At 42.9% G+C, this 25,730-nt stretch overlaps 3 protein-coding genes across 5 annotated transcripts in view; all 3 read right to left on the bottom strand.

Annotated features, from left to right (window-relative positions):
• The window catches only part of LOC119740235, a 31,623-nt gene extending 7,404 nt beyond the window's left edge, over positions 1-24,219 (bottom strand). For 2 of the 3 annotated variants that reach the window (XM_038215474.1, XM_038215475.1), the window contains exons 1-13: positions 24,129-24,219; positions 23,323-23,724; positions 22,367-22,660; positions 21,755-21,916; positions 20,417-20,588; positions 19,443-19,615; positions 7,984-8,337; positions 7,048-7,222; positions 5,216-5,384; positions 4,219-4,375; positions 2,769-2,939; positions 2,531-2,617; positions 688-849 (exon numbers count right to left, since the gene is read on the bottom strand). In XM_038215474.1, coding sequence (XP_038071402.1) covers positions 688-849; positions 2,531-2,617; positions 2,769-2,939; positions 4,219-4,375; positions 5,216-5,384; positions 7,048-7,222; positions 7,984-8,337; positions 19,443-19,615; positions 20,417-20,588; positions 21,755-21,916; positions 22,367-22,660; positions 23,323-23,518 — 2,272 coding nt within the window. In that variant the 5' untranslated portion in view covers positions 23,519-23,724; positions 24,129-24,219. The remainder of the gene's footprint in view (positions 1-687; positions 850-2,530; positions 2,618-2,768; positions 2,940-4,218; positions 4,376-5,215; positions 5,385-7,047; positions 7,223-7,983; positions 8,338-19,442; positions 19,616-20,416; positions 20,589-21,754; positions 21,917-22,366; positions 22,661-23,322; positions 23,725-24,128) is intronic. The other variant, XM_038215476.1, reaches the window with a different exon arrangement.
• LOC119740236 (frizzled-4-like) lies at positions 12,291-13,778 on the bottom strand. Its single transcript, XM_038215477.1, has 2 exons — positions 13,497-13,778; positions 12,291-12,453 (listed from the first exon to the last, which is right to left on the bottom strand). The coding sequence occupies exons 1-2, from the start codon at positions 13,690-13,692 to the stop codon at positions 12,404-12,406; spliced, it is 246 nt and encodes an 81-aa protein (XP_038071405.1). The 5' UTR covers positions 13,693-13,778; the 3' UTR covers positions 12,291-12,403.
• An 840-nt stretch (positions 24,220-25,059) lies between the features above and the next one.
• On the bottom strand, positions 25,060-25,524 carry LOC119740700 (zinc finger protein 566-like). Its single transcript, XM_038216078.1, has one exon. The coding sequence runs from the start codon at positions 25,522-25,524 to the stop codon at positions 25,060-25,062; it is 465 nt and encodes a 154-aa protein (XP_038072006.1).
• Between the last annotated feature and the right edge of the window lie 206 nt (positions 25,525-25,730).

The raw sequence follows: 25,730 nt of genomic DNA, 5'->3' as shown, positions 1-25,730 counted from the left end.
GCAAGCCGTAGCCAGGTAATTCCCATAGACGTGTGCATTACTGCAAGCCGTAGCCAGGTAATTCCCATAGACGTGTGCATTACTGCAAGCTGTAGCCAGTTAATTCCCATAGACGTGTGCATTATACAGCAAGCCGTAGCCAGGTATTTCCCATAGATGTGCATTACTACAGGCCGTAGCCAGGTAATTCCCTGACATATGCATTGCTTCAAGCCGTAGCCGGGTAATTCCCATAGACGTGTGTATTACTGCAAGCCGTAGCCAGGTAACTCCCTAAGACGTGTGCATTACTGCAAGCCCTAGCCAGGCAATTCCCACAGACGTGTGCATTACTGTCAGCCACAGCCAGGTAATTTGGGTACAGCCGTAATAATGAAGATGCTGCCCATCCCATATTGCATATTGCTACCAGGGATGTAGTCGAGTCCATCACAAGTTCATCACATCACAAATCAAGTCACAAGTAAACCACAAGTCCAGTCACAAGTAACTGAGGATATAACAAAGGAATACCTTTGTCAAAGCTCATCTGAATAGCTTGTGAGTTGAATTGGGACTGGAGGACTTGTGATTGACTTGCAAGGAATTATGATGATGAATCCCTGATTGCTAATTAACATGCATCCATTCATTTGAAAAAAAAATATCAAATTTTCTCCAATGTGACAAACTGAAGCTGTAACCTACCTTCGCAGTTCATTTCATCAGTTCCATCATCGCAATCTGGGATTCTGTCACACACAGCAGACATGGAGACACATTTAGAGTCACCGTCACAGGCAATCTCATCATCAGGACACGTTGGCATGGGTTGTGAGCACACCTCCTCCAATTCATCACGACCGTCAACTGTTTTAATAAGGGAATAAATGTGTGCTTGAGAGGTATTAAATCACTCTGTTTAAGACCACTTTAGAGTCTGGGTGCTGATAATTAACCGAGCCGGAGGCGAGGGTAATTATCAGCACCCAGCCTCTAAGTGGTCTTAAACAGAGTGATAAATACCGACGGAGCACATATTTATTCCCATTCATAAATACCTTTTCGGTAAAAAAATTTGTATAATTCGTTCAGAACATCCCGATTTTGTTTAACAAATTCACTTTATGCTTTTTGAAACATCCCTCTTGCAAAATAATGGAGTGTTCAGCTGGCGAGTAAGATGTAAACAACCCTTTTATGGAGATTGACGGGCACGTATCATGTTCTGCGCAAATCGCGCAGAACGCACCTGGCGAGTTGCATTTTGAATTTAGAACTATAAAATTCTGACTCCCTGGTAGTGTTGCGCATGCCTACGTGGGGATTGTGAACGTTTAACCAATGAAACGATAAGAGGCACTGGATTTTTAGGAGTCCACATTTTATTGTGACACTGGAAAAGTGTTTAAGACCAGCTAGCCATGTCTTTATCATCCGTTTAAGACCGGCCACGTGACGGGCTCTCGGCCAATAGGAATGCGTAAACTGTCTTAGGTATTTATGAATGCAACATAAATCAATTCGGTGTCAACTCATCCTGATTTGATAAAAGGGTACCCAAGAAAGGCCCCCGTCACAAATTTATTGTTTAGAGCTACGGATCTCCACAGTTTGAAATTCATGATAAACCCTGGGAGTTTATCATCCTTAGTGCATCCGTGGTTATCCGTGGTTATCCGTCATCCACCTTGAGTATTCGTGGAGGGGTTACGAAACGTTTAAAATGTTCAAACCTTCCATGGTGAAGCGTCATAAAAATCGATCCAACCATGGGACATGCTTAGGACAACCCTACTGATTTGCAGTGTTCTTCGTGGCTATAAATTTGTACATATTTTTGGAGATTCGTAGCTCATTCATGGTGTAAATCTTGATGAATTTGCCACGAATGTTGTCCAAAAATGCCCACCTGTGCATGGTTCTGCTAAGGTGGTACTACGAATATCTTCATTTGTAGGAGAACCCTGGTCATCTGCGACCCAATTGCAGACAACCTTGAAGCTAATGTCATTTTTCTTCTAAGTACTGTCCCAATTCTTCACCAATCCGTCCATATTTTTGACAAACCATGCTTAAGAGAGATATTAATAGAGGACATTCGTAGCAAATGGTAAACGTATGATCGAGGCTTTAGCCTCGCTGAATTGAATTACAAAAGGAAACTTGATATACCGAATACTGAACAAGAAAAAGTGTAAAACTTGACCTTTTACCGAAACATGGCCATGCTTACGGAGTCTACTAGCATTGTGACTATGGGTGCAATCTCTGACGTGTGCTCCATGTAGAAAGACATTGACAAATTGGGAACCCGCCAACATAGGGCTAGATATATCAGTTGGTTGAGCTATAGTATGGCATTCTGGCTGTCGCTGGTTCATATCCCACTCCAGTAATTGTTTTTTCTTGAACCGAATATTGATTTTTATGAAATGTGTAAGAGTTTTCAATCAATGATGAATTCCTTGGGTGCTTTGCCATATAGAAGTTGAGTTTTCAATCAAGCTCCTGCATTTATCAATGAATTATTTCGTTGATAACCACTTACCACAATCCTGGTCTTGGTCACAAAGGAACCGTTGTGGTACACATCGTTCCCCGCAGTTAAATTCATCTTCAGCACAGGGGAATTCCACTGAAGAGAAAGAAATTATTGTACCACATTTTATTTATCGAAAGACAATGGCAATTTAAAATGCTGATCAAATTGTTTGTTGATGTTGTGAGATAAATTCTTTGTTCAGTAGCTTCTAAAGTCTTCGATGCCAATCAATTTCTAAACCTACCAGACACAGCCAGAGTAGCCTCAGTCAGTGTGACGTTCTTCTGATAACCAGCCGCTGTGCAGAGATATACACCAGCGTTCCGTTCATCGGTGAAACCGGTGATTGTCAGCATGATGCTGCCAACTACTCCAAAACCAATTTGAGAACATTCAACATTGCCTGCTCTGTATCCTGTAATAATTTTAAATAAAGAACAGGGCATATATTATTTTAAGCTTTGCCTGTTGATAAGTATTTATCAACTAGCAGTCTGACAACTTTGCATTTTTGTCTACCAAATGATTTTAAAATAGATTATTACATGAGCTCTGTGCGCAAGTACCCTTAGCGGCACCAAAGAGAAAGTAACGAAGACCACTGGGAGAGCTGGACTCTTCATGCATGGGGGGGGGGGGGGGGGGTAACTGCATTTTCTCCCCTAAATCACTGTACTTTTCCAGCATATTCTCCATTTAAAATTCTTCGAGGGTGGGCAGGGACATTTGCCTCCCAAATCCATTAAATTAACAGCAATGTTACTTTGGGAGGGCCAAGCGCCCCCTGACCTCCCTGCCCCCCCCCCCCCCCCCCTCATAACGCCCATGTCTTCATGCATTGCTAACGGCGCCAGATAATCACAGAAGGATAGCAATAAAATGAGTAATGTGTACTTCTCTCAATACAAGAACCAGAACTTGCATGCAAAGGGTGTGGAGGCGCAGAGCACATAAGGGTCAACAATGCTAATTCATTTACCAATTGAAAGTTACATCAGTCGCTACTTTTGAATTTCATTCTTAAAAACAGATTCCCTTTCTAAATTGTTATTTTTTACAAAAATACGAAAGTTAACAAAGAAAACTGGCAGGAGCGGGATTCGAAACTGCGACCTCTGTAAGACTGTACCAGCGCTCTACCAACTGAGCTTATCTTGCCCTATGTTGGCGGCCTCCCAAATTGTCAGTATCTTTGCTCAGGGGCCACTATAGTCAGAATTCATAAACCCATATAGCCATAAAGGTGGAGGGGTGTGGGGTGGAGGGGTGTAGGGTGGAGGGATGTAGGCTGGAGAGGTGCAGGCTGGAGGGGTGTACAGGGCTGTGGGTGTAGGGCTGTAGGTGGAGGGGTGTAGGGTGGAGGGGTGTACGGCTGCAGGGTGGAGTGTAGGGTGGAGGGGTGTAGGGTGGAGAGGTGACTGGGGAGGCGTGTAGGGAGAGACATGCAGGGGGAGGCATGTAGGTGGGAGGCGTGTAGGGGGAGGTGTGTAGGGAAAGGGTTGTAGGTACGTGGAGGGGTGGAGGGAAGAGGGTCGTAGAGTAAGGGAGGGATGTAGAGAAAGGGGTGGAGGGGTCTAGGGGGAAGGGGAAGGGTGTATTTAATGGGGTATAGGGGGAGGGGGAAGTGGTAAAGGGGACAGTGGTGGGTGGGGAAGCAGGGGGGACAAAAGGGTGTATTATTCTAGAATACTTACTGACGGAAAGCTTGGTGCCTGATGGCAATGTCCACACTGGTGCCTCCGCTGCATCCACATACATCAAAAGATCCTCCCTCGAGCAAGTCATGTGGACATCAATGCCACTGCCGGTTTCTACGACATTTAGATCTCTCAGCTGCAAATCAATATCTTCTGAACTCGGGACAGTAAATCAAATGAAAAGGAAATCATGAGAAATCAAGACAGCTTTATTCTATTCGCCTAACATTAAATCAAAAGATAAAAGTACGTAAACAAACACAATACCAAACATCTTTTACTGAAAGAGCAAAATAATTAATTTAAATAAAGAAGGCAAAAACTGACATTTCAATGTAGCTATGTTTTTTCTGTGATGAATTTTCCACATCTATATATCCACACCAATGATCCACTAAATTAACCACAAATAATTCTAAGGCAATGATAACTATTTGTAAATGATAGTGTGAATGACTATTACAAGACATTAAGCCTGCTGCACATGAGAGCTATCCATTTGCTCAGCATGTAGCTCACCGTGTGTGGTCAATATTTGATGCGTTTTCTGCTTTGTGAGGCCGCGTGCAGCAAATATCTGTCCTGTTTGATTTTTTCCGGGTGGCGAAAAACTCACTGTGTGCAGGCAACCTGAGCTATTTTAGAGGACACTTTCGTTAAGGGCAGCCATCTTTAAATCACGTGAATAGCGTACGTGCTTTCATTGGCTAGTTATTTTGGATAGGCAGGTAGCTCAGCTTGCCCACACACGTTAAGTTTTTAACCTGGCAAGGCGAAAAAAGCAAACAGGAAAGATATTTGCCTCACGGTGCAGAAAACGCAACAAAAGCTGACTGTGCACGGTGAGCTACGTGCTGGGCAAACAGCCACAAATGACTTTTTGCTCAGCAGACAGCTCTCACGTGCAGCGAGCTTTATACTCTACAGTGTCACTATTTTTGACCAACATAAAAGTTGCTGTAACACCTTTATTTTAAGGCAAACTTAAACTTACCTTAGTGCATCCCAAGACGACATCGCCAGAATGGCCTGTGCACGAGAAATCATCAAAGTCGTACCAGTCCGACTTGGGGCAGTCAAACAGAGATTCCTCTGTGCCTTCGCAGTCAACGTTTTTAAACATGACCGATATGAACCGGTCGAAGTGCAAGTTGTACCAAAGCCTGCATATAATGAGAGATTTTCTAAGATGTTTTCTTAAAAGCCACAACTCAATGCCATACAAAGTTTTTGACATGAAACTACAATATTAATCTCAATACCAGCCTACAGCCTCTTGTCTACATTATCAAATCATATTGACAGGGCGTAGCCAGACCGCTTTGAATTGGCTGGGGGGAGAGTTGTTGACAAAAAACTTGCCGACAAACCCTCAGTGCTGAAACATTGCCATGTTTTTTTTCCCAGTCAGCCAGTCGTGGTACAATAAATAACAAAAAGGGGGGGGGGGGGGTTGAGCTGGTCAGGGGGTGTTGAGCTGGTCAGGGGGTGGCGAGGGGGTCAGGAGGTGGTGAGGGGGTCGGGGGTGGCAAGTGGGTCGGGGGGGGGGGGGGGGGAGGGGTAGTGAGTGGGTCAAGGGGTGATGAGTTTGTTTCTGCATGCAATAGGGGACGTTGAACAAAAGGACAACAGGGTCCCCAATTCCCGACGTCCCCAATTTGGCAATGATGTGTGCAAAACATATGGGAGGTCTTCCTAAAAAGTTATAGTACAAACAAATCGGGACAACAGGGAGTCCCGGATTGCAGACAAATACCAACTTGTTCGAAAGGGTCGGGGGGGGGGGGGGGAGGGATTGGGTCGGGGGTGTTGAGTGGCCGCCGGAGGGGGGGGGGAGTTTGGGGGTACACTAATTGACTATTGAGGCATTGTTCAAAGCAGGCAATCTTGGACACTATCAGACAATTGGTATGTGGCTCTTTTCATTGCCGCATACTGGCCAACAGACACTAACATTTGCCGACAGGGCAACGATTTTGCCAACAAAACCAACTATATGGGGGAGGGAGGGGGGAGGGGCGAGACATCCCTGATACCCCTCATATAGCAATGCCAATGGGATGAGCCTATGTTTTATATTTTGATTTGGTAGTTCATTTTACGAATGTGGCTCTAAATGCTCAGTGAGAGAGATTATTCCCCCCCCCCCCCGCTTATCTTACATACCTACTGTGGACATTCCTTTGTATTAGTACAGTTGAGAAAAAAACAAAAAACAAATCATTTTACTCCCACTGAACACTCTTTCAACCAAATATAGTTTTTTCATGATTTCCTTGAATGTTCCTCTTAATTTTGCGACAGATAAACCTTACTCAAAATTGCCTCTAAACCTGTTTTCCAAAGAGGGGGAACCTAATGTGGATGTGAACAAGTCCAAAAAGTGTTCACGTTTCCTGTATCCTGTGGACCTCCTTTGTTCACAAGTCCACAAAGAGTATGTAAGGTTAGAGCAAACTCTGTTCGCTACGTCTTTTAATTGAAATCCATGTGCAAGTGACCGATTCACTTGCACATGGACTGGCAGCCAATAATTCCATGGATTGTTTTGTTCAATGTCTCATTCAATAGTGAATAACTTTTATACTACTTGGGAAATAGCAATTGATAAAAACTCAACTTTCAAGGTGAACCTCAAAAACAGCATGGCGACTACCTCTTTAATTAAATAACCTTCTGTCAATGTAGTTCATTCATAAATAAGGCAGCTGGTGCATGTGGAATAAAAGGGGTGACCCAATGCAGGAAATAAAAATGATTCATAATTCACACAATAATTTTTTTTTTTTAATTTTTAACAAACAAAATGAGGTATTAATGACATACTGTGGTGAGGATCTCCAGTACTTGACTCCCTTATATCCCAGCTGTCGACAGACGACCTCGGAATCCTTGACGTCCCATCCCTCGTCACATACAGTGCCCCACTCATTATTATAGAACACTTCAAGGACGCCCTCGTTTGGTGACTGTTCTTTGCTGAGGCGGATAGCAGTCTTTCCTTAAAGTGAACCACAGTGGCGAAATATAGCACAAAATGTTCAACAATTTTTTTCAGTCAAGAAATGTTAATAGTTGAGAAGAACAACTGAAACATATATCTCTCAACTTGCTCCATACCAAGTCTCTGTTCTAACCATATCCACTGGCTAGTGGTCTTTAAGTTTGTGTTATGAATAAACTGTTTATTTGACTTCCACCTATGAATGTTTTCAAATATTACAGCTCTGGAGTATTTCTGTAAAAAAGTTGAGCCCGGTGGTCACTGAATCCTGCAAACTAAACCCAATCTTTGTGGAGGGCATTGTATGCGGCACCTCACTCGTCACTTTTGGTGGGCATGACTGTGAGCAGACTGGGAAATTCTGGTGAAATTGGGTAACCTTTATTGGGTTTGAATGGGATAAACACTTTGTATCGCCGATTTCTCCCTCCTCTAGACCCAAGAAACTTTTCCCTTTGGACACGATAGAGACAATGACTTATGACTTAGCCACATGACACGACACAGATTATCTTCTTTCGAAGAAAATGCAACACAGATAAGTTCTCAATTGGTATTTCATTTGAGATAAAGCAGAAAACCAAGGGCTGCTGCAAATGATTTGCATTCGACTATTTACTTACTTGCACTTGTTGTGGCGCAATAGTGAAATTAATTTCAATCTTGAGAATAATTTATAGTTTTGGGCGATGTTGGAATGCCAGTCTAAAATTGGTTTACTGAAATTGTTGAAACAAAATCAAGTACTTATGACTTACTTGATCCCGTGTCACAGATGACCCCAATGTCCATATGGTGTTTACATTCGTCACCAATAGCCCATGGAATAAGAGGACACTCAGCCAGGGTCGCTTCTTCACCTGTACAACTTGACACTGAGGCGTACCCAACGCCATCCCCAGTGCCAAACATCTGTCCAAGTGCAGCTTTGAACAGCGCTGGACCAAAGCCCAGTTGTCTACAGACGACATCAGCATTGCCTTCGTCCCATACCAGCGGGGTGCAGAGGTAGCCCCACTGGCCGTCCTTGTAGTACTGAACGAGACCAGAATGTGGGACATCATATAAACTGCTAACAAGACGAACAGCTCCCTCTTCTGTTGGCCACTCTTCTGTTGATAAGAAAACACTAGGGCTATATATCCATTTTCAAAAAATTTAGTATTCGATTATTGACCGGATCTGCGTTTCGCCGAATATTTGATTATTTTAAACTCTGTGATCAAGTTTTACATAACCAGCTGCAACTGTGTGCCGCGCCGGTCAATAACGGCGTGCAAAGCGCGGCAGTTAAATTTTGCTTGCGATGACCAACAGATGCATTACTCGGACACTCTCGATAGATTAGTGACATTAAATTGATTGTAAATGAACTATCGGTACCGATGCTTCGTGTAAAATGCGATGATTTGTGTAAAACAAGAATGGGCCACAGCGCCAATGGTTTGTGCACTGACAGATACAGCCGATAAGAGAGCATACAATCACCGGCGGCCGTTGCCCCAGTGGCCTTGCCTCAGCAAGATTTACGTAATGTTGCGTAACAACAGTGTATGTGGGGAAACACTAGGTCAGGGCCCAGGCACTGCACAAGGTCATGCACTCGCATGCTATCGTAATGTAACGTACACTTAAGTTTGTACAGTTGCAAACTTATTTGCTTCTTTTAATGGACATAAAGGTTCGCTACACACATAATGTATAATGGATCAGTTCGACGGTAAACTAAGACAGTGTTGTAGTTGAGTCACTAACATCGAGTCCGAGTCCGAGTCCCATTTCACAAGCCTCGAATCCGAGTCCCGAGTCGTTAGCCTCAAGTCTGAGTCCGAGTCACAAGCCTCGAGTCTGAGTCACGAGTCACTTGTTCTTAGTTGTTTACCAAATAATCAACTTTTTAAAAAATTATTTATTATGTTTAGCCCAGCGTATATAGTTTACAGAAGGCAAAAGAGGGGTGCGGGCGTGAATTTGCAGTATGTTAAGACTTCATTGTTACTTAGAGAAAAAAGGGGTTCGAGAAGAGAAAAGAGGGGTGCGGGCGTGAATTTGCAGCATGTTATGATCTCACTGTTGCCAAAGGGGAAAAAGGGGTGCGAGAAGACAAAGGAAGGGTGCGAGAGCGAATTTGCAGCATGTTAGTTGCAAGAGAATAAAGGGATGCAAGAATTGGCAAAAGACGGATGCGGGCGTGAATTTGCAGCATGTTAGAGCCAAGAGAAAAAAGGGGTGGGAGAAAACAAAAGAGGGATGCCGGGCAAATTTGCAGCATATTAGTGCCAAGAGAAAAAGGGGTGCGAGTAGGCAAAAGAGGGGTGCGGGCGCAAAGTTGCAGCGTGTTAGTGCCAAGAGAAAAAAAAAGGGGTGCGACAGGGTTTCATCTAGGATTACCAAAACTGCCTGTCATACCCTTTCAAAAATGCCCGTTGTTGCCCAACAAAACAGACTTATTTGAATGAACATAATAATGAAGATGCTGCCGATCCCATATTACATCGATACCAGGGATGGAGTCAAATCCATCATGAGTTCACCACATCACCAATCGAGTCACAAGTAAACCACAAGACCATTCACAATACAATACAATACAATATTTTATTTCATCACAATTAAAAGACTTTAAAAGTGAAATTCTTCTTCCCAATGTGCACATAAAAGCAATAAACATATATTTAGACACGTAAAAATTTACCTGTCAAAATCTTCAGTTTATGAAAAGTATAAAACCACCAGCAAAAATCCCTACTTTGAAAAATAGAGAAGCTTGAAAACAAAAAACGTATTGTTATAAAAAAGTATTCAAATCTGCATGCTGATATGCTAGGTTATTTATTTAAAAAGGTCTAATCTGAATTGTAAACACATTGCAAACAGACAGTATTTATCTGATAAAATTAGAATTTAGAGATGAATGGCACTAGGTAAAAAAGAGAATCTGAACCGGTTTGTGTGAGTGGGGAGCGCTCGTAATCGTCCTGATGGGAGTGACTGTATAGATGAATGTAGAGGATATGAGTTGGGTCCTGAGTTATAGTCTGCAGTTTCGTGAGATAATTTGTTTCAACAATTTCGTTCACCTGTTTCACTTCCAGACCAATTATTTTTCTTGCAGTTTTTGTGATCCGCTCAATTTTTCCCCGGTTATTTACAGTTAAGTTATTGTACCATACAATGTAACTATTTAAAAAGAAATGATTGACCAGACAACACTCTGGTAAAATAGATCCAAATCGAATCACGAACATTAAAAGAACTTAACTTCCTGAGAAAATAAAGCCTCTGGTTTGCCTTGGCATGCATTCTCTGAGTGTTTTTGTTCCAGTTTAATCTGTTATCAATGACTATTCCAAGATATTTGTACTCAGTGACATTTTCCACTTGTTCATTTCTAATGCTAACTTGACCAGCATTATGTTGTTTTTTACGAAAGTCAAAAATAACTTTTTTTGTTTTGGACACGTTTAGCATAAGAAAATTGTTGTCGCACCATTGAACATATTGTTCTATTTCAGTTCTGTAATCAGACTCATCGTTTTGAAGGATCAAGCCAGTCAATGATGTGTCGTCAGCATATTTCAAAACAGAGCCAGTTCTGGTGTTGCAACGATAGTCACTGGTGTAGCGAGAACAGAACTGGCGACAGGACACAACCTTGTGGCGCTCCAGTACTTGTGAAGATTGTGTCGGAGAGTGAACTACCAACTCTCACTCTCTGGGGTCTGACCAGCAAAAAGTCTCTAATCCACAGAGTCAGAAATGGACAAATGTCCATGTTCTGTAGTTTATTGAGAAGAATGTGGGGCTGCATTGAATTAAACACCGATGAAAAGTCACTGAAAAGTGTTCTCACATAAGCTCCAGGTTTGTCCAGGTGTTCATAGACATTGTGTAGAAGTGTGGCAACTGCGTCATCAACCCCTCGCTTGGCGCAATTTGCAAATTGGTAAGGATCAGCAAACATCTTGGTCTGTGCCAGGAGTAGATCTTTGACGATGGTCTCAAAGCACTTCATCACAACAGCTGTGAGAGCAATTGGCCGGTAATCGTTCAGGACAGATGGTTTGGCTACTTTGGGCACTGGGACAACAATTGACGATTTCCACAGCTTTGGAATCTGATGTGAGTCATGCGACCATTGAAAGAGATCGCGGAACACTGGCGACAGTTCTTTGCAGCAGGTTTTCAGTATTTTACCGGAGACTCCATTTGGACCCTTTTGCTTTATTAGTTTTTGCTTTCTTTAAAGCATTTTCCACAGCCAGTCTACTGAGTTCCAGTCTATTGTTGTCTTTTGCCTTCACTTTCAGCGCCTCTCCGATTTGCATGTTGACATCGCTACAGTCTGTTACGTCAAAGCGACTGAAGAAAACATTTAGTTCATTTACGAATTCGTTGGGGTTATCCGGCGGATCAATGCTTTTCGTTTTTAGTCCTCGCCATGCACTTTTAGGGTCTTTTTGACTGAAGCTGTCCTCAATTTGTTTACCATATTGTCTCTTGCCTTTTTTGATATGTGCGGTAATCTCCCATTGAATTTTGCACTTTTCCGGTAGATCACAGTTTCTCACAGCAATGTTTTTCCTTGCCAAAAGGGATTTCTTTTGATATCCAAGGTTTGTTGTTTGGGAATAGTTTCAGTTCTTTTTCCGGTACTATCATATCCTCACAAAACTGTATGTATGCGCTTACTGTTTCAGCTGCTTCGTCGATCGTATTAGAATCCATAAAAACACCTCAGTCTGTGCAGTCAAAACAAGCACGCAGTTCACAAGTCCACAACAAAGGAATGCTTTTGTCAAAGCTCATTTGAATAGCTTGCGAGTTGAACTGGAAATGTGATGGACTCATAAAGCATAGAACCAAAACCTAGACCATTAAGAAATACAGACATCAACACGACAACTAAAAAAACAATTGGTGGCTTAATACCACTTGATTGCTTGCTCACTGCATCCACAACAGTAGGCTCTCCTTCACCCTTGGCATTGTACGCTCGTAATCCAATCACATAAGCGGTGTCAGGAGTTAGACCAAAAATGGTGAACACAGACTGTGTGGCAGACACAACTTCAGTCAGTCTAGCTGATGAGCCATCACCATATTCCAAAATGTATCCTTGGACCAAAGTCGATTTGACTTTTTTCTAACCAACAGTGATTTTAGTGGAGGAAGGAATCAGTCCTCATGTATGACCACTCGGAGTGGCAAGCCGTCTTCAGCTGGTCCTTAAAAAAAAACCCACAAAATTAGGCAGAGTCAACATTACTGGACTGCATCTGGCACTTTAAACATGTGCCTTTAATTAAAAGTAAGGAGACAAAAAAAAACCAAGCTGTTTTTGGGTACATGAATGGACAACCATTTATTCTAAGGATACTGGGCCGGACCAAATCGAATTGACAAATTCTACTGGACCAAACCACATACAATAGAGTCTATTCTAACTACATGTAAAGCCCCTGTCACAAGTAGCAAATAGAGCTAACTTATGCCTAGAGTACTGACTTTTTCTCAAAATTTGGCAACGTCCTGATACACTCAAATTCTCGGCCGAAATCTGTTTTTTAGCAAACTCCTGACGTATAAGACGAATGCGGAACGAATGCTGAGCGTATAACTAGTGTCCATATAGTAACGAATAACAGCACATGCGTAGCGTCCATCCAATGAATGCTGAACGTATGCAAGGAATGGCCAACATGTGCCTAGCGTGCTGCGGCCGGTCATGTGACGTGTCTCCGCTGACCCATAAATAAGCTCTCCAAGTCCCCGTTGTCACATTCATTAGCCATGCGTGAGACAAACTCTATGTATATGTTGGACATTCACCATATACATGTAACAAAGATCCTTGGGTTGTCCGTATATGTCTGATCAGCTGACGAAGAAGCAACCAACACCCAACGTGCGAAAAGTTCACACAGCCAATGCTCAACATAGCGTATTGATCACTACGTTGTCGCCTACTACTACTACTATGTTCAAAATTTTACCTAGACCCCAGCGCACCTCTGCGAACCCCTACGAACCGCTAACAAACACAACTTATGCCAAACTTGTCTCGAACAAGTGACAACTTACACGAACATACACCCAAATTTCCAAAAATGTTGGGCACACTTTAGCTTAATTCACAACAGTGTGACAGGGCCTTAAGAAAGAAGATCATTTCTGATTCTAGCTCCACTATTTCCTACAACCACCGTATAGTGTGAAGTATCTCTAACAGGGCTGTATGAAATAATGTTCAATAAACTGTGACGCTTACCTGAAATGCAATGCGGATTTTCATCGGATGTAGGAAACACGTCACAGTCCAACTCGCTTGGCCACTCCAACCCTAAATCCTCCATGCTGACCTGACAATTTGCCTTGGTCACCAGACACAGATTTCTGCAAGGTGGAATAGCATCTCCGTTCTCATTGCATGCAGGTAAGAAAGCAGCACAAACGAAGGCCTTCATGTACTTTCGGCACACCTTGTGCTTACGGCCCTTAAGTAGAGAGACAAGCTGCCTCCTTCCTTTAAGCGCTTTCTTCTGGCTTTGGTAGGTTGTGAAGCCAGCGTCTGGTCCCGGGCCGTTGGGTATGGTGATTGGTACGCTGGTGTAGTGGTGGACATATGGGCCGGAGCAGGTGTCCACACTGATTGGCTCACATGAACCTGAAAGTATTTTGCAAAATTAAACAGTGGTAACTGAAGACGGTCAGAGCATACTGACTAGAACGTTAAGTTTATACCTCTGGTTCTTTTCAGAACCATTGTCTTAGTTGAGAAATTATTCGCTCATGGTGTTTCCGCAAACCTTTCATTCATTTGTGGTAACTCGACACTCAACCCCGAGGCCCCGTAATAACCCCATCGACATACTTAATGCTAGATATTATTAAGGCCAAGTAAAAATGAAGAAAAAAATTCTTGCCAGATTATATGAAGAACGAATGTGACGGAGATAGCTCCCGGACCCCCCCCCCCACTTTTTTTCCCTAAGATGGCCGATTTTCCAAGATGGATGTTTCCCTTTTCTCAACTCTTTTGCCGATACAAAAATTATGTCTAAAAGGAGCCGACACCATTTATACAAAGCTACAATTCTGTTAGAAAAAAAAGTACAAAACAAATTGCAAACGTATAAATTAAAAATAAACACCTGGCAGATTTTTTAATTGGCCTTAGATTTTTTAAATTATGAATAACCTGAAACTTAAAACTCCATTGAAAGATTGGATCAATTTTGCTTGGGTGAAATTACCACGACAGGGCACAACTTACATGCAACGACTCCAATTATATCGGTATTAATCTACTATAGGTGAATGGGGTAGTAAAGCACCAAAAATCCACTTTTATGTTATTGGACTTACCAGACTAGTTAGCCGTCCAATTTGGCCATCACTGGTGCCCATCACGAGACAGTAAGAGCCTGGTCTGGTGCCTAGACAGAGGGAGATATTAGGGGTTTTGGCCTCGTACCCCCCACTTATAATATAACAACTCAGAGACAGAGAGATATTGGGGGTTTTGGGTCTGGTGCCCTCCACCCTTGCAGGTCAAAAAAGGGGTATATATTTTGAAATATTGGTCCTGTACCCCACCCACACCTATGGCAAAGTATAGTACCCTCCACCATCCCCTACTCAAGACCTGCCAATTATTCCCGACGCTCAGGTCTAAATTGTAGGTCAGGCAGTAACCGCGGCTAATAATAAATATGACGGCATTGACGGCCCCTTTTTCAAAGCTCGGCTTTATTTCCAAATTCGCTTTATCTATATATATAAGAGAGAGTTTAACTCGGCCTCCGAGACGATGTTTGCTCATGAAAGGATCCCAGACCGCGGGCTCCCGCGGCGCCAAAATCGCTCCACGTCCGTGGAAAAATGCGGAGGGTGTCTTCCGCCGGGTCGGACGCTTCGGGTCGTCCTGATTTTCCGGTACGGACCGGCGATCCGTTTCGTCGATTTTTCGTGACTGCGTTTTGCGCAGGAATTTGCCGTCGTGTGCGCTTTCACGTTGACTGCCTGGCCGCCCCCCGTGCTGGCCTTTCTGCGTGTCTAGACTGTGCGAGGTCAGCGAGGTCAACGTAGGGGTTTCGTTTACGTGTTCTACTCGGCCGTACTGCCAAAGCGTTCACCAAACGGTAGCAAGGGGTGACCTTGGCAAAATATTTTTTCTCCATGGTGCGTGGCCACCAAGTGTCCCTATTCTTTCCTGTGCTTCGCTTGCCGCCCCTGCGCCGAGTGCAACGAATACTCAGAAGGACTACACATTGGTATGCCTCGCGCGGTCTGACCAATCGAAAGTCTACACTGCGTGGTACTTCTCGGCTATGCGTAAAACCGTCGATGGCAACGCGTACTGCAGCCTGCTCCACACCCTGGAAACGAGGTTGAGTCTACGGTGCTCGCTATTTGAAGCGCAAGCATGTGACGTCGCGTGATAGAGTGCTGTTGCTTCCATAATGTGTTTACAGCTCCACGCTTCAACCACCAAGGCTGAGCGTTGTGAGTTCGCTGCACGCCATGTATAATTCAGTGTCGCGTGATAATTTCGGGGGACTGTTTGGGATCAACGAAGGATCGATGCATTGCATCAACTTATCGCGATATTAAACGCAGTCACAAAAAAATCGACGAAAAAGACTTTAGTGTCCGACCCGGCGGAAGACACCCTCCACATTTTTCCATGGACGTGGAGCCATTGTGGCGTCGCGGGAGACCGCGGTCTTGGATCCTTTCAGGAGCAAACATTTCTCGGAGGCCGAGTAAAACTTGCTCTATAGATGGTTGAACCAACTTGAATAAAAGTTGAATCGACTTTTTCCTCGCCAGACGGTCTCGCAAATTGTAAGAAGTTCAAGTTAACGTTTGTTGAAGAGTCCAATACTGAAACTTAATTATGACCTTCCTCCATATTTTATGGTCACACTCAACATTTTCATTTCAAATGACACCTTCACGTTTTATTGCATTATTATTTATTGTCAAAACTGTACAATCAGGCTTCGCCTGTGTACTACGGTAACCTTTTCACTACGTTTTCCAAATGCGACTGCCACACGAAATGCCAATTTAACAGACCAACGGGAACACTTACAGACAGTTGCAATGGTACATAATTATCATGTTCGTAAATCGACGGGGGACGGGGGAAACCCCCCCCCCACCCCCCCAACATTTTTCAAGCGGGGGACATTGTTTGGTCCCCCCCCCCAACTTTTTCTTCCCCGAATAAAATTTGTACTCTACAATAATGATTCTACTGCTCAGAATACATGTAGCTGATTCAATTACTCCAAACTCAAAACTTTAAAAGATGATCTTTCGCTGAAATTGATTTTATATAGTGGTCAGAAATTGCCTCAGATCACACCACAGAAATTGCTTTTCTATAACTGCACGTCTCCTCAACTATATCCCCCATCTACGTTTTCCAAATGCGACTGCCTCACAAAAAGCCAATTTAACAGACAAACGGCAACATTTACAGACAGTTGCCACGGTACATAATTATCATGTGCGTAAATCGACGGGGGACAGGGGGACCCCCCCCCCCCCCATTTTCAGGCGGGGGACATTGTTTGGTGTCCCCCCCCCCCCACACACACTTTTTCTTCCCCGAATAAAAATGTTGTAGCCTACAATTATGATTCTCATTACTCAGAATACATGTAGCTGATTCAATTACTTTAAACTCCAAACTTTAAAAGATGATCTTTTGCTCAAATTGGTTTTAGTGGTCAGAAATTGTCTCAGATCACACCACAAAAATTGCTTTTCTATAACTGCATGTCTCCCCAACTATATCCCCCATTTACATTTAACTCCCCACATTTTCATCCCCAACACTACGCCCTACCCGATCTATGATCGGGTAAATCAGCTTGTCACTTATATAGCTTTGAATGTTTGAATTAAATTTTTCAATAAATCACTTGCTTCTTATACCATCATACAGTTATGATATACAGTTTGATATTTCTGTAAGAAGACATTGACTAATGTTGACCTGGAATCTTGAAAGTTAGGCACCCAAATAGCACTTTTAGCAGGCAGAGCCGAATGAAGACCACACCGAGTTTTGGAAAATCCCTGTAGCGGTCGTCAAATTCAAAATAGTACATGACCAAGCAAAAAGTTTGCCCCTCGTACACGATCCGAGTGCATACTTGATGCACAAAATCGTCGTTGAATTCCAAGTTTTCTACATGCAAGCAATGAATATTAATTATCAACTCATTTTCAAAGTTTTTAATTTGCAATTAGGCAGTTATAATGATACCTATATTATACTGGGAAATACCCGGGCGCTATCCGATTGTCGACGAAATGAATTCAGCAAACTTCGGATATTTTCGGAAAAAGGAGGCATTCCTCCCGTTTTAGTCACGTGACGTATATCTATATTTTGTATAGATACTAGCCGCTACCTGCATGACCTAAGATTCATCAAAAATACATGTAGTCAGAATCCTTTGGTCTGGGAACCAGACTACTCAGAGCTGGGTCCATCAAAGCCGATTCCAGCACTCAGAGCCGGTGTGACATGAAAATGGGACTTTTGTGAAAATCGAACTCTATTTTTTTTGTTTTATTGGTTAAACCCTCTCCAGTGATCGGTCCTTTTCCTAATGCAGGAGCATGCAGTACCACCAACACCGCTTGTCCAGCCTCGCCCCATGCAATTGTGTATGTATTAAAGTCAAAATGATTATTATCCATGGTACAGGGCCAGTATTGGATTCAATGCTCTATGCCTCGTGGCCGCAAACAGAGGGCTCTGCTGAGTGTTTTGTTTTTTACTCTCCGTAACGTATAGGAGTTTCTTTGTGTGGCTTTCTCTGCCATTGTGTTGACTATAGCCAGAGTGAATGTCCCGGGTTTTCACGCGATTGAATTCATACGCATTGCCCGATTCTCAGCTCTGGGTTTTGTGCACAGAGAAAAGATAATTTAATCTAGAACCGATTCTTTTGGAGCCGGAACCGAGCACAGCGAGTACCCGGTTCTGGTTCTCACAATGGAACCAGGTAGAACCGGGGAACCAAAGGAACCTCGCAATACTACCTCATACACTTAACTTATTAATCAATTTTGCCTAAGTTATAATTCTGCTGTTTGCTATATGCTCTTCTTGAGTTACCCTACACTGTCATCGTCTTTATTTTATACATAGCTTTCTTTGTCTGTATTTTTAGTTATTTTTGTATTCCTAGTATTTGGATTTGCCTTGTGCATGTACATTTGTGTAGTGAGACGTCTTTTACGAGGCACCGTACAATTGGCACACAGCCCAGAAAAATGTATACAAACGCGCACTCAGTGCCGTGAACGCGCAAATATCATCCCTTTTCTGCCTGCACACCAAAGTGTGACTATCGTGTACAAAACTTGTGCTTGAACACCAACATTTTAGTTTCAAATGAGCAAAATTTGTATTATCTTTACATTCTAATGTCATAATGCAAGTTCTCTGCTACCGCTGGGCTAGGTGTTAGTTTATTTCATGTTGACGAAAGGAGTGATTTTGGGGTGAATTAGTCTTCGTAATCTCAAAGTTTTAATCACCGTGTGTCACATGTTGATTTATGGCAATATGGCTGTTTCATGTCAGGTGCAGTTTGGAGGCCTAGTTCACAACAGCCGTACACTGGCCAGGCGTTAGGGGAACCGGTGAATCTTAGAAACCGGTGAATCTTAGGAACCGGTGAATCTTAGGAACCTCACTTTGAATCTGGGAACTTTAGAAATACAACCTTTGTGATTTAATATATTTTATCATTGGCAACTGTGTCACAATTTATAGAGCTAGAAACTGAATCTATTATCTTATCAGTACTTTTTGTAACAGTTGTTTTTGTGAGTTCAAATTGAGATCATGTGTTAATTTAAACTATTGTAATCGATTTTTGTGAACAAGTTCATGAGACCAAGCATAATTTGACTCCTGCTTTGATTTGTTTCTGTTTGTCTTGATTTGTCCTTGGCGTCCTTAAATCTAATCATTTGAGCGGACCTCCTTACCGGCGTATATATATTTTTTTCTTGTTCTTATGTTGTTGAGGTCGAATAAATAATAATAATGATAATAATAGTACAAAATTTTAAATGCTAGGAGTGTGCAACTTTTACAAGACCATATATACTCTACAGAGTCAATATTTTTGCCCGACATTACAGTTGACATAGTGTCTTCATTTTATGGCAAACTTACCCTTCTGGCATGCCACGATGACATCGTTCAAATGGCTGGTGCACGCAGACGAGAAATCATCAACGTACCAGTCCGACTTGGGGCAGTCAAACAGAGATTCCTCTGTGCCTTCGCAGTCAACGTTAGTAAACATGACCGATCTGAAACTGTCGAAGCCGACGTAGTGTGAAAGCCTGCATATAATGAGAGATTTTCAAAAATCATAAAAGATGTCTTCTCAAAAGCCACAGCTCACTGCCGTACAAACCTTTTGGAATGAAACTACAACACTATGGTAGGGGCCTCGTCTACATTATCAAATAACATTGACAGGGCGTAGTCAGACCGCTTGAAATGGGGGGGGGGAGGGGTTGACACAACATTTGCTGACAACGTACCCCTCCGTGCCGAAACTTAGCCAGGATTTTTTTCCAGTCAGCCAGTCTCGGCACAATAAATATCAGTAAATATCAAAAGGGGGGGGGCCGAGTGGGTGAGATGGGTGGATGAGGGGGGGGGGGGGGGGGGGGAATACTATCGGAATGTTGGAGAAGCTGTTCAAAGCAGGTAATCTTGGACAAGGGCGGATCCAGAACACAATTAGGGGGGGGGGGCCAAAAAAAATTTGGTTCCCGATCTGAGGCAATTTCTGACACTTTAACCAATGTTTTTTTAGGAAAAGATGGTGGTGTACTCATTGCCTGCCTTTATTGCAATAAATCAGCCTGCCTAAAAAAGAGGGAAAAATATCTTAACGAAAACAAAGGCTGTTTCAGCCGGTTGCCGAAAAGCCCCAAAAATCTATATTTCCAAGGTGAAACTCATTAACAGCATGGGAAATACCTCTTTAATTAAATATGTAACATCCCTGTTCATTCTGAAATAAGGTAGCTAGTACCATGTAGAATGAAAGGGGTGACTCAATGCAGGAAATAAAAATAATTCATTAATTCAAATTCTTTTTCAACAAACAAAATCATTTACTAACGACATACTCGACGGAGATCGCAAATTTGGTTCTGTTATATCCCAGCTGTCGACAGACGACCTCGGAATCCTCGAAGTCCCATCCTTCGTCACAGACAGTGCCCCATTCATTATTATAGAACACTTCAAGGAGGCCCTCGCTTGGTGACGTTCCATTGCTGAGGCGGATGGCGGTCTCTCCTGAAAGATGAGTCATGGTGGAAAAATAAAGCACAAAATGCTCAAGAAATGTGAAGAGTTGAGAATAATGGTGAGACTTTCCCTTTCGTTAAATTGATTTCAAATTTGGAGACCAACATTTTATAAAATAAGCCTTCCATTTTTTTGTGACACAGGCTGAAAAACAACAACTGGAACATCCCCCAATTTGTAACTGCATTCACTTGCTAGTGGTCGTCTCGGTATAATGAATAGCCTGCCTACTTGACTGATCAGAGAGTTCCCGCCCATTTTTGTTTTCAACATTACAGCTCTGGAGTGTTTTTGTAAAGGCCCAGTGTCACTGAATCCTGCAAACTAAACCCAATCATTGTGGAGGGCATTGCATGCGGCACCTCACTGATCACTTTTTGTTGGCATGACTGTGAGCAGAATGGGGAGTTCTGGTGAAATTGGGTAACCGCTACTCGGTTTGCTATTCGGTTCGAAAAAAGTAGGATATCCAGATTTGAAAATCTCCAACCATGAGAAGAGACACTTTTTCCGTATGGACATGCTGGACATGATGGATACAACCACTAATTTCCAAGTCATTCTTAGGAGTTTGCAACATGACACAACTCAGATTCAGATGATTTTCTTTCCGAGAAAACTTGCAAGTATTACAGAAAACTTCTCAATTGGTGAATATAAGATAAGCAGAAAACCAAGGGCTGATACAAATGATTTGCCAGAGACAAATTTTGGCAAATCCAATCCTTTAGAATTTTGAGTCCTCAAAACAAAGGAATGTTTTTTGTCAGAATGTTTCAAGGACAAATTTCATCCATCTCATGATTAGTTTGGTTGAGGTACCCACTGGTATATCAAGATTTGAACCAGCCACCTGACCTCGGCATGCTCGGTGGTCGAGTGGCAAGACATCTGCACTAGAATGCAGAAGGTTGTGGGTTCAAATCCCACTGAAAAAAAATGCTCCAAATATATAGCTGAAGCTGAGCTGAAACTTCATCAGGTTAGTTGTTCAGCACCCTTCTTTAGCTTTTGAGCACTTTTGTTGCTTCAAACGAAGTAAATGCACAAATTACAAATTACAAATGATGGACTATACCTTTAACAAGCATCCGTTCATTTGAAACAAAAATCTAAACTTTTCTCCAACATGACAAACTAAAGCTGTAACCTACCTTCGCAGTGCATTTCATCACGTCCGTCGTCGCAATCTGGGATTCTGTCACACACAGCAGACATGGAGACACATTTAGAGTCATCGTCACAGGCAATTGCATCATCAGGACATGTTGGCATGGGTTGTGAGCACATCTCCTCCGATTCATCGGAACCGTCATCTGTTTTAATGCAACATAAATCAATTTGGTGTCAACTCATCCTGATTTGATAAAAGGTACCCAAGAACAGTCAAATTTATTGTTTGGAGCTACGGATCTCCACAGTTTGAAATTCATGATAAACCCTGGGAGTTTATCATCCTTAGTGCATCCGTGGTTATCCGTGGTTATCCGTCATCCACCTTGAGTATTCGTGGAGGGGTTACAAAACTTTTAAAATGTTCAAACCTTCCATGGTGAAGCGTAGTGGTAAGACATCTACACTAGAAAGCAGGAGGTCGTGGGTTCGAGTCCCACCCGAGTGATTTTTTCCAACTTCACTCGGGAGGTAACACACCGAGTATACAGTGTATAATATGACGCAAAAATTCCATCTTATGAACATTCCTGATTGCTATCAAAAGCAAAGACCAATACAAAAATAAGACATCAACCACATGGGTGGCTTACCACTTGATGGCTTGGTCACTGCATTCACAACAGTAACCTCTCCTTCACCCACAAGATTGTACGCTCGCAACATTATCTGATAAGAGGTGTCAGGAGTTAAACCAGTGATGGTGAACTCGGACTGTGTGGCAGGCAAACGTTCAATCATTATGTCCGGTTCGCCATTACCATATCCTAACATGTACCCTTGGATCAAGTTCGGTTTGAGTTTTTTCCATTCAACGGTGATTGAATCAGAGGTACGAATCACCACACGTGGGTTCACTCGGGCTGGCAAGTTGTCTTCAGTGTGTCCTAAAAAGAACATACAGAGTGTAAGACAGTTAAAATTACTGGACTACATCTGACAATGTCAGGTGCCTAGATGAAAATGGCTGTCTCCATTCCCAGTAGACATGAGAGTTCTTGACCCACAACAGGTTTTAGTTTATAGTCCAAAAAATTTGAGACTCTCAATACTGTGTATGAGAGTCCCTCAACTTAAAATGTTGAAAACATGCAATAAAAGTAGACTGGCACATGAAACAACCAGTCCAATACCCCTTTGGTACTTTATCAATCAACTGTGTCTAAAAGAAACATCCAAGTCTCAGTTTATACACATATCTCTGTGGTTTGCCACCAGACCACTGAAGGGTCAATCTTTTCGAACAGTTGGTTCACGCACCAGTCAAGTCTTGGGCTTCAAATTGAAATCACTTGGCTTCACTCTCAAAATGTGAAAAAAGTCTCCTTTAAAAACCTGAAACAAGACTGCAAACTCGGCTGCTGAAATGCTGAGGACCTTGTCTTTGCCTCATAAAAACTTTGGAGAATTTTGTTGGCTAAGACTACAGAGTGAGTAAAGTTGCCTGATTTTTTGCATGTTTTTCTTCACTCAAGGTCCCAGTCTAGGTTCATGTGTTACGTAGCTCTGACAGCTAGTACCTTAAGATATAACATTCTGTGACTCTTACCAGATATGCAGCGCGGATTTTCATCGATGGTAGGAAACACATCACAGTCCAACTCGCTTGGCCACTCCAACCCTAAATCCTCCATGCTGACCTGACAATTTGCCTTGGTCGCAAGACACAGATCTCGGCAAGGTGGAATGGCATCTCCATTCCTGTTGCATGCAGGTAAGAAAGCAGCACAAATGAAGGGCTGCATGTATGCTTTGCATGTCTTGTGCTTACGGCCCTTGAGTAAAGATACGAGCTGCCTCCTTCCTTGAATTAGCACTTTCTTTTGCTTTCGATAGGTAGTGAAGCCGGCATCTGGTCCCGGGCCATTAGGTATGATGATTGGTACGCTGGTGTATTTGTGGAAGACACCTGAGCCTGTGCAGGTGTTCACAATGATTGGCTCACAGGAACCTGAAATAATTTTGCAAAATTTAACAGTGGTAACTTGACGGTCAACCCAGAGGCATCCCATAATAACCCCATCAACATACTTTGCTATAAGGCCAAGCAAAAAATAAAAAAATTAATTCTCGTCCAGATTATTTGAAGAAAGCAAAGGAGAAAGCTCCCCCTTTTTAAAAATTAAAATTAAAAATAAACACCTGGCTGATTTTTTAATTGGCCTAAGATTTTTTTAATTATGAATAACCTGAAACTTAAAACTCCATTGAAAGATTGGATCAATTTTGCTTGGATGAAATTACCAAGACAGGGCACAACTTACATGCAATAACTCAAATCATATCTGTATTAATCTACTATAGGTGAATGGGTAGTAAAGCACCCAAAATCCACTTTTAGGTTATTGGACTTACCAAACTAGTTAGCAACCCATATCTGGCCATCACTTGTCACCCTGTGCACAAACTGTATGAGTCTGGTCTGAAAATATTGTAACGTGAACTTATTGGGTTCTTGTCCTCCCAGTCCGGCCAAACGCAAGAAAAGGGGACAAATACAAAGGATTTCCAACTTCTGAAGAAACTCTTATTTATTAGGCACAACAACTCTGTGGTCAACCTGCCACACTGCTACCAGTACCACGACTGCTGATTCCCGGCCCCAGCATAGAAATACACACAGTCTGAACAAATGTATACAATTGTAACAACTTGCAATGACCTCGGCATCTTGCCAAACCTTTCCCGCGTCCCCCAACAAAAGAAACCCACTTAAGCAACCTATTTGTAGAGCCTATTTCCGGAGCGCGCGCTAGTCAGACCCAAAACCAGGTCAGGTGCGCGCCGCCGGAGCCCCTCCGCCGGAGCACTAGTGCTAGAAAGCAATGACAACAAAAGTGTGCATAAACTGTCCGTTACACTACCCCCTCCTTAAACTGGGCCCATTCTCCTGAATAGGGGCACATATACAACACATTTCACATGAACTGATATTCACAATTTCCCAAAACCTCTTTTTTTCTCATATATGTAGAGAACAAAACACTCACTTGTTTTTTTTTTCTAACAGGGTTTACATGACTAACACTGTCACTTTTAGAAACAAACAATTTTTTTTTTTCAAGTGATGTTTACAAGATTCAAAAAAAGGTTATCAAAAAGAATTTACTTTGCATTGGTTTTACATTACTTTATTTTCTGGAACAAGAATCACAAGAGTTCACTGTCTATGATTTATTAATTTTTTTTTTTTGGGGGGGGGGATGTCCTCAAGAATGGTGGTTAATGATGATTTAGGCCCCACTCTGGTTCCTAAATCAAACAAAAACACAACAATCGGCGAGGACTATCCGCAACTCGTCGGTCCCCGATGCTGGGCCCTCATGTGCCGGGTCAAGTAGTCCGACCGTCCGTAGGACTTCGGGCATTCCCGGCACTGGTAACTCCGTTCTTCATGCGCTGCTTTTTCATGCCTCCTCCGAGTAAACGAGGAGACATACTGCTGACCGCAGACCCTGCATGTGTACGTCGCCTTGCCTTGAACTGGCTGACTGTCTTTCGTCTCACCACCGCTGACTTGTCGCAAACATCCCCGTCTTCGGACCGCCCTGCCACGGCGGTTGCGGGGCGAGCTGGTGCCTTGTGTCGTGTGGTGTCCAACGGCGGCAGTGGGACTGCCCACTCCGGCGGCGGGATTACCTGTTCCAACCTGATTGTCTGTCCTTGACTGGCGTACTGGCCCCAGCGCTGGTTCTGCAGTAACCGCCGGTTGAGTGGCTCTTGGCCATGGGGAATCTACCGAACCCAGCATTCCTTTGTAGCGGAACTCTGTGCTTACCGACAACAATTAAAGCACTCTTCGTCCCACATCAGCTGGCATTGATGCTGTCGCAAAAAGTCCAGTCCCAGAATGGCATCTACGCTGATGTCTGCGACCCAAACGCTGTGTAGCACCTCGCTTCACCCAGTCTTTATCGGCATCTTCGCACGTCCAGCGATGCCCAGCTCACTCCCACC

The sequence above is a fragment of the Patiria miniata genome, unplaced genomic scaffold, assembly GCF_015706575.1.
Source record: "Patiria miniata isolate m_02_andy unplaced genomic scaffold, ASM1570657v1 HiC_scaffold_5, whole genome shotgun sequence".
Classification (NCBI taxonomy): domain Eukaryota; kingdom Metazoa; phylum Echinodermata; class Asteroidea; order Valvatida; family Asterinidae; genus Patiria; species Patiria miniata.
This window is presented reverse-complemented; position numbering and strand designations above follow the sequence as displayed.

Bases quoted from the DNA above. Each gene is read 5' to 3' on its own strand.
- LOC119740236 (XM_038215477.1), bottom strand. From the start codon at position 13,692: ATGAAGGCCTTCGTTTGTGCTGCTTTCTTACCTGCATGCAATGAGAAC. The intron at 12,454-13,496 runs GTAAGCGTCACA...TTTTTTTTTAAG, and splicing joins AAATCCGCATTGCATTTCAG to GACCAGCTGAAGACGGCTTG.
- LOC119740700 (XM_038216078.1), bottom strand. From the start codon at position 25,524: ATGCTGGGTTCGGTAGATTCCCCATGGCCAAGAGCCACTCAACCGGCG.